Consider the following 8,588-nt stretch of genomic DNA (forward strand, 5'->3'; position numbering starts at 1 on the left):
AATCCCTCGGAACATCATAAAAGCCATTTTCAACGGTTTTCTGGTGAAAGATTAACTAGCTACTGGATGAAATAATATGACTGGTGGCATATGTGCGAAAATTAAACACTTTTTGAAAAAAATATTATGATAAAATATTTTTATATATTTATAATTCTGCAAATATTACGATAAACTCACAGCTATTTCGCGGCCCGGCAGTAACACCTCCGCGGCCCGGTACCGGTCTGCGGACCGGGGGTTGGGAACCCCTGGCCTAGAAGACTCTGACAATCATGTTATCTCGACTCTAATGAACCCTGTGAAGAGTTCTACTCGGTTCTCTTCCATGATTTGGAGACATTGGTGCAATAGCCTCCACAGACAGTGAGCATGTGTGGTTATTCTGAAATGGACCAATCTGCACAATGACTACTTTTACTGTCGCTACTTTAACTATATTTTGATGAGAATACTTTTCTACTTTCACTTGAGGAACATTTTGAATGCAGGACTTTTACTGTAACAGAGTATTCCTACACTCTGGTGCTTCTACTTTTACTAGAGTACAATATCTGAGTACTTCTACTGTTACTCAAGTACAAGATCTGAGTACATCTACTTTTACTCAAGTACAAGATCTGAGTACTTCTACTCAACTATATTTTGATGGTAATACTGTAACGGACTGGTTATAATGTTGATGTTTTCATGTGTTTTATTCTTCAGAGTTTATTTACATTTTACAGAGTGTCAGTGAACGCGTCACTGTTTTGATAGACAGTTCTTGTGAAGAGAAACAGACAAAATCATGAAGAGAGAAAAACAAGAGTGTTGTTTTCCTCTGAGGACATGCTCCATGAAAGAGTTTCATATCTTGATGAATGGAGGATATTCAGTACTCACAGTTCTTCTGGATCTTGGCTCTGATCGTCTCATCCTCTCTGATCCTGTAGGGATGAACACAATCCAACAGTTATGGATCCAGTTTAAAATAAGTGTTTGTTCTTTGAGTCAGCTTCAGAGTCCTGACTGATCTCATGCTTTACATCCCATCATATCTTCTCTGCAAACACTACGACTGACTGCCACAGCTCTCAGCTGCATTACAGGAAGTAACAGTCATTAGTCAAGGAGCTAAAAACATCCCATCAAAAACACACTACCTTTTCCACTCTTCTGTCAAATCCCATATGTCTGGTGGAAAGTTGATTACTTACTAAATGTGGCTTTGCATTTTCAGCTGGCCTTCTATAGTTGATGGAAGAATGAAAGAGCCTGCAGTCAGTGGGTAACATCACTGATCTGTTGTGATTCCCCAGTGAGAGAAACACCTCCCTGTGTTTCATACAATACTGCTGAACCAGCAGAGACCCCTTACTGACCTGAGGGTCTCCAGTCTGCAGTCTGGACTCTCCAGAAGATCTCTCAGCAGCTTCTCTCCTGAATCCTGCAGAGCGTTGAGACTCAGGTCCAGCTCTCTCAGATGGATGTTGGACTTCAGAGCTGAGGCCAGAGCAGAACAGCTGATCTCTGACAACCTGCAGTACCTCAGACTGAATAAAGAAAACATGATGAGGATAAAAATCTGTTTATAATCCAATCAGATGTTACTCAACATTTAAATGAATGGGAACAGAAAAATCTGTCTTCTTCAGAAAGTTAACTTTATCCTGTAAAACTAAAATGACTTCAGATGACCTTTATTCAGACGTTATCGTTTACTAAATATTAAAAACATGGATTTACTTTTTACAACTAACATCTATTACAGTTACTTTAAGAAACACTCAACATGTATGTCTTCAGTTCTTTCTTCTTACTCTTAACCTGTTCCACTCTGAGCCTGTTTTTCAGGTCTCAGGCTCGAAAATGACATTCCCAGAACAAATGACCATATCTTCCCTTCTAAAAGGGTTAAATTAATAATCTTTGTTCGCAAAGTAATGATAAACCTGTGAGTTGGATGTAGAAGTGTCAGAATCAATATAAATGTTTTTTATTTTAAAGAAAATTCAGATTTTACATAGTAAAAAACTGTAAATTATAGTGTCCGTCCAAAAATTATTTTTTACAGATAGTGAAAACTACCCTTGGATGATGGGTTAGTAGACTAAAAGCTTTAGGAATCCAAAGTACAACATATAATAAGTACCCTGTATCAAGATTGATGCAAAACAAGTGAAATTTGACCTTTTTAGAGAGATTTAGCCAAAAACCCCCACTTTTGGGGTCATTTGGGTGGATTTGACCTATCTCTGGCCCCCCTTGGTCGATTTGGTTGGTTGACATACCCTTGTGACCGTTAGAGCCAATAGAATCGAAGGGGGAGGCACACACCCACACACGTTGTAAAGAAAAAATGTGGGGGCTTCGCGTGTGGGAAACGAAAGCAAAGTGGAGGAATGTCTCCTTCTGGAGTTTGGAAACTAAAACGCAGTTGTATTGCTTATGGATTATCAGAAATAATTTCAAAGAAGGCACAGACACATAGGATGAACCTATGGATTAACTGCAGCATCGTTTTTTTATCGTTTTAATGCCATTGAAGACCACTTTTGACCAAGGTAAGCCATATTTATGTTTTTTAGCTACTTAGCTCCACATGTGATGATGTACGCTTTCGTTTATAGCGTCGCGAATGTTTATCACTGAGTGTTGAGGTTTTTTACACAGATTCAGTGTCTCCAGGACACCAAAAACGAGTGGTTGGCTGTGCATCTAGGATAAGTAATAAGGGAGTTATGAGTGAATTTAAGTGCCTTTGTAGGTTCCGTTTTTTTGATCGAGGCTAATTCAGAGGCTGAGTGCTAGCATTGTGGGGTTTTTTTTAAAAAAAAAAATTAAAAAGATCAGTTAGCTGAGTTTCTTCCCGTTACATGGATATAACACATTCATAGTTTTATTCAATATTAAGATTCCTTAGACGTTGTTTCCTGCAAATGACGCGTTTATCCGCCCGGTACCGAGGGGATGGTGTGAAACAGGTTAAAAATGAAATATGAATAAAAGGACATTTACAACTTTATGGATGTAAATTATTAATGAATATAAATGAGGTTAAATTCCAAAGTGAACATGTGAGATCTCCAGCAGTAACAGAGAGTCAGTGAACTGACCTGAGAGTCTCCAGTCTGCAGTCTGGACTCTCCAGAAGATCTCTCAGCTCCACTCCTGAATCCTGCAGATCGTAGTTGTGACTCAGGTCCAGATCTCTCAGATGGATGTTGGACTTCAGAGCTGAGATCAGATCAGAACAGCTGATCTCTGTCAAACTGCAGCGCCTCAGTCTGAATAAAGAAAACATGATGTAACTTTAGAAAACTATGTTCCTGTTTGAAATAACTCCAGGTTTAATCATCTGTTCAGAGTGAAACAGGGTTTTAATGTCAGAGATGATGCAGAAACAATCCACTGATAATCTGGAACTTTAACTTTGATCAGATGTTGAACAACTCCTTCATCTCCCTCACAGCTCATCAGTACTGACAGCATCTCCACTGACTCATGGAGCACAGAGTGAGTCTGTGGAAGCTCAAACACTCTCCCTCACACATTCACCTTCTCTCTGTTACTCTGATCAATATTCAGTCATTAGCAAAAATGGAAAAAAATAAAAATAACATTGTATTTGTTCAAATTCAGAAAATCATAAACACAAACAGATCAATATGAACTGCAGTCAGTGAACTGACCTGAGAGCCTCCAGTCTGCAGTTTGGACTCTTTAGTCCAGAACTCAGCATCTCCACTCCTGAATCATACAGAGTGCTCTCACTCAGGTCCAGATCTCTCAGATGGGAGGGGTCAGACTTCAGAGCTGAGGCCACGACTTCACATTCAGCCTCTGAGAGTCCAGAGAGTCCTAAGCCAGTAAGTCTATAATAAAACATATATTACAACATGTGTTAAAAAAGAGGAAACATTATTTTAACATCAAGCATTTGATGAAAAAAGATTTGACATGTTCTGATAGACATTTGCTGTTAGTCCATTTAATATAATATATGATAATAGAGTGTAATGAGTTGTCAGTGTGATCTGATCACATGTCTGTGCTCCTGCTGTCACTGACTGTTACCAAAAGAAACAGAAATTAAATGAATCACTTGACAATATTAGAGATGTACATATTTAAATGTTAATTAATATGTGGATGTGAATGATGGATGAAGGATGTTTTGGCTTATCTGAGCATCTGAACATTTATTGTGCACACAAACAAAATTAACAAAACCGATAAAGTTTCAATATGTTCAACTTGATACCATCAGATGTTCCCAGTATATCAGCATTAAGACATAACTCTGTTATTGGTGGGAAATGATATAGATCTGATTTTAAACTCTAACACATTGTGATAAAAACGTGTTTAATGATAAAGAAACTACTAGAAAGTAATAATAACATGTTTCTGTGATAACTGTAAGTCCTGCTGTGTGGTGTGATCACATGCTGAGAAACCTCTAAAGTCCTTCATGTGTTTGACATGTCGCCTCCATCACTCAATATGAAGAGAGAAACACTTCAGTTTAACTATTATTATAAATAAATAGAAGAACAGTGTTGGTTTTATTTTGCTCTCTCAGTATTTAAACAGCAGAAATGTTATAGTGTTTATTTGAATAATTAAACTCCTGATCCACATTAGTTTATAAAGTTAATCACATCTGGACTTACTTGAACTTCCTGCAGTTCCTCACAGCTGGAAGCAGTCTCCGTTGTCCCTCCTCTGATGTGTTGTACTTCTCCAGGTCCAACTCATCCAGAACCTCCTCTGACATCTGCAGCATGTAGGCCAGAGCAGAGCAGTGGATCTCAGAGAGTTCCTTCTTTGATCTGTTCTCTGACTTCAGGAACTCTGTGATCTCCTGATGTACTGAGTGGTCCTTCATCTCTGTCAGACAGTGGAAGATGTTGATCATCCTGTCAGGAGAGAATTCATCAATGCTCATCCCCTTCAGGTTGCTGATGGCTCTCTGGATGGTTTCTGGTCTGTTGTCTGTGCGACCCAGCAGGCCTCCTAACAGTCTCTGGTTGGACTCCAGAGAGAGGCCGTGGAGAAAGCGGACAAACAGGTCCAGGTGGCCATTTTCACTTCTGAGGGATTTCTCCATGGCTCCCTTCAGGAAGACAGGCAGGGATGGGTAATCCTGATCACTGCTGTTGTTATAGTCTCTCTTCAGGAAGTCCTTCAGTACCTCTGTGTCTCTGTTGGTGTAACAGTGCAACATGTAGACTGCAGCCAGAAACTCCTGAATGCTCAGATGAACAAAGCAGTAGACTGTTTTCTCAAAGATCACTCTCTCTCTTTTGAAGATCTCTGTACAAACTCCTGAGTGCACCAAGGCCTCGTTGACATCAAGACCACAGCGCTGCAGGTCTTCTTGGTAGAACATGATGTCTCCTTTCTCCAGATGTTCAAACGCCAGCCTCCCCAGCTTCAGAAGAAGCTCCCTGTCAGCCTCCGTCAGCTGCTGTGGACTCGTCTCATGTCCCTCTTCATACTTCTGCTTCTTCCTCTTGGTCTGGACCAGCAGGAAGTGTGAGTACATGTCAGTGAGGGTCTGGGGCAGCTCTCCTCTCTGGTCTGTAGTCAACATGTGGTCCAGAACTGCAGCAGTGATCCAGCAGAAGACTGGGATCAGACACATGATGTGGAGGCTCCTGGAGCTCTTGATGTGAGAGATGATTCTGCTGGACAGGTCTACATCACTCAATCTCCTCCTGAAGTACTCCTCCTTCTGGGCGTCAGTGAAGCCTCGTACTTCTGTTACCCTGTCCACACACTCAGGAGGGATCTGATTGGCTGCTGCAGGTCTGGAAGTTATCCAGACGAGAGCCGAGGGAAGCAGCTTCCCCCTGATGAGGTTTGTCAGCAGCACGTTGACTGAGGACTGCTGTGAGACATCAGACACAACCTCATTGTTTCTGAAGTCCAGAGAAAGTCTGCTTTCATCCAGGCCGTCAAAGATGAGCAGCACTTTGCAGACAGCCAGCTGCTCTGCTGTGACCTTCTGTAAGGTTGGATGGAAAACATGGAGCAGCCTGAGAAGACTGTACTGCTCACCTTTGATCAGGTTCAGCTCCCTGAAGGAGAGCGGGATCACCAGACTGACATCTTGGTTTCCCAAACCCTCGGCCCAGTCCAGAGTGAACTTCTGCACTGAGAAGGTTTTTCCAACTCCAGCGACTCCGTTGGTCAGGACCGCTCTGATGTGAGTCTGTTGGTCAGGTAAGGCTTTGAAGATGTCCTGGCACTTGATTGGAGTGTCATGGAGGGTCTTCTTCTTGGAAGCCGTCTCCAGCTGCCTCACCTCATGTTGGGTATTAACCTCTTCACTCTGGCCTTGTGTGATGTAGAGCTCAGTGAAGATCCTGTTGAGGAGGGTTTCACTTTGATCAGTTCCTTCAGTCACACGTTCACATCTCCTCCTCAGACTGAGCCTATGTTCATCTAAAACCTCCTGCAGACCACTATCTGCTGGAAGAGAAGGAAACGTGAGAGAATGAGGGAAATGCTCTGAGAATCTAATTATAACAATAAAACAACAACAAACAGACTGAGTTTAAATGTTTTATAAACAGCTTACTGTCTATGCTCTACAACAGTATACCTATTCAAACACAAATGAACCAGGAAGAGGAATAAGACGCTGCATGTGTTCGGCCTCTTACCTCGTACAGAGCTGGTCTGACTGGCTGTCTGCAGTCCAGCTCTGGTGCTGGATCTTTCTCCACACTGGGGACAGGAGGGGTCTCCTGATGGAGGTCTCTGCTCCCAGGATGAGGTGATGCACTGTCTGCAGAACCAGTGTCCACAGCTGGTAGAGACTGGATCCTTCAGGACGTCCTGACACAGAGCACAGCTGGACAGCTGCTCCTCCACAGGAACACCACTCTTCCTCTTCCCTCTGTGGAGATGAACACATCCTTTACAGCACGTCACATTAGTGGAGCTGATTCTCACCAATGGGCAGAGCGTCACAAACGTCACTCTCAAGATGAAATGTGTCACGCTGCACGAATACGCAGGTGACATGAATTTCACCTCTTCACTTTCTTGGTGTCTCCAGGCACGGATCTGGGTCTTTGCATTGACTCTACATGTAATCACACAAAGCTCTGTTATATCTGCTAATGCTAAACACAACCAGCTCACCAGGTTATCACTATCATTAATAAACATCTTTAAAATACATATCATAAACATGCCCAGGTAATTTTGAGAAACCGGCTCGAGATACACTTTTTGTTATATTACATGGAATGCTCTTAACATCCCGATAGCAATGAATATCTTAAGTGCTTTGACAAAAAATCCATAAAAAATGTCATCTGTGGAAGCTGTAATACTGTAAAAAGCACGACCAATCATTTTAGCCGGCCCGGATAAAATAACTGGATGGCCTACCTGCCTGTCAGCCTTCCATCTGTGCACAAACTTATCTCGTGCCCTCATTGGTCATGTGCGCGTTCGTGTGTGTTGGAGGAGGGGCTCTATAAGGAAGTGGCAGATTTTCTCCGGTTGTGTATTTTCAAATTCTAGCGATCTCGAGCCGGTTTCTCAAACTTACCTACCCCACCTTTAAGTGAATATCTGTATTTATGTATAATTTGCGAAGACTTGGAAGGAAAGGGGTAATATGTGTGTGTGTGTGAGAAACAACGAGTAGATTTCAGTGGACTGTAAACTGAGGCGGAGACGAATACGCAGGTGACATGAATTTCACCTCTTCACTTTCTTGGTGTCTCCAGGCACGGATCTGGGTCTTTGCATTGACTCTACATGTAATCACACAAAGCTCTGTTATATCTGTTGATGCTAAACACAACCAGCTCACCAGGTTATCACTATTATTAATAAACATCTTTAAAATACATATCATAAACATGCCCAAGTAGTAAATAATGTTTTGGACGATATATTTAGTTTTTAGTGAGTATTTTTCAATATCTTTGCCATTTAAAACCTTTTGATGCCACTGATACAATGATGCTATAAATGCATATTGAAATATCCTCAAATAATGTTAGCTTGCTGTACTCCGCTGCCTTTGTTCTGTACTATACTGCACACATGATATTATTAAAGAACAGTTTAATATATTAGATTATATAAGAACTGGATCCTCTTCAGGTCAGGTTACAGCAGAAACTCTTACTTTGTGTCTGAGGGTCCAGGTTCATTACTGAAGACTGGAGGTGGATCTCTAGACCAGTCACTCTTCAGAGACAGACAGCTGGGGACTGGAGACTCTGCTCTCTGTCTGTGGAAACAACACATGTTTTAAACATCATTAGTTCATTCAGAGAGCACATTTTGACTTCTGTCTGTATGTAGATTATTTACTATCGCTGATGACGCCAGGGATCAAGAGTTTAAACGTTGTTACTGTACTGTTACTAAGTTTCTTTACTGCGATCATTAAAGAACAGGTTAGATGATCAGATAACATAAAAACTGGATCCTCTTCAGGTCAGGTTACAGCAGAAACTCTTACTTTGTGTCTGAGGGTCCAGGTTCATTACTGAAGTTTGGAGGAAAGTCTTTAGACCAGTCACTCTTCAGAGACAGACAGCTGGAGACTGAAGATGTGTCCTCTTCCT

The 8,588-nt window shown here is 41.6% G+C and overlaps 1 protein-coding gene across 1 annotated transcript in view; it reads right to left on the reverse strand.

The window, feature by feature from the left end:
• Nucleotides 1–6,738, reverse strand: part of LOC117483840 (protein NLRC3-like) — a gene marked incomplete at both ends in the record, with an annotated part of 29,536 nt that extends 22,798 nt beyond the window's left edge. Inside the window, 2 exons of the mRNA XM_034132171.1 lie at nt 5,180–6,462; nt 6,669–6,738. Of these exons, the coding sequence (XP_033988062.1) occupies nt 5,180–6,462; nt 6,669–6,738 (1,353 nt within the window). The remainder of the gene's footprint in view (nt 1–5,179; nt 6,463–6,668) is intronic.
• Between the last annotated feature and the right edge of the window lie 1,850 nt (nt 6,739–8,588).

Source organism: Trematomus bernacchii, unplaced genomic scaffold (assembly GCF_902827165.1).
Source record: "Trematomus bernacchii unplaced genomic scaffold, fTreBer1.1, whole genome shotgun sequence".
Classification (NCBI taxonomy): domain Eukaryota; kingdom Metazoa; phylum Chordata; class Actinopteri; order Perciformes; family Nototheniidae; genus Trematomus; species Trematomus bernacchii.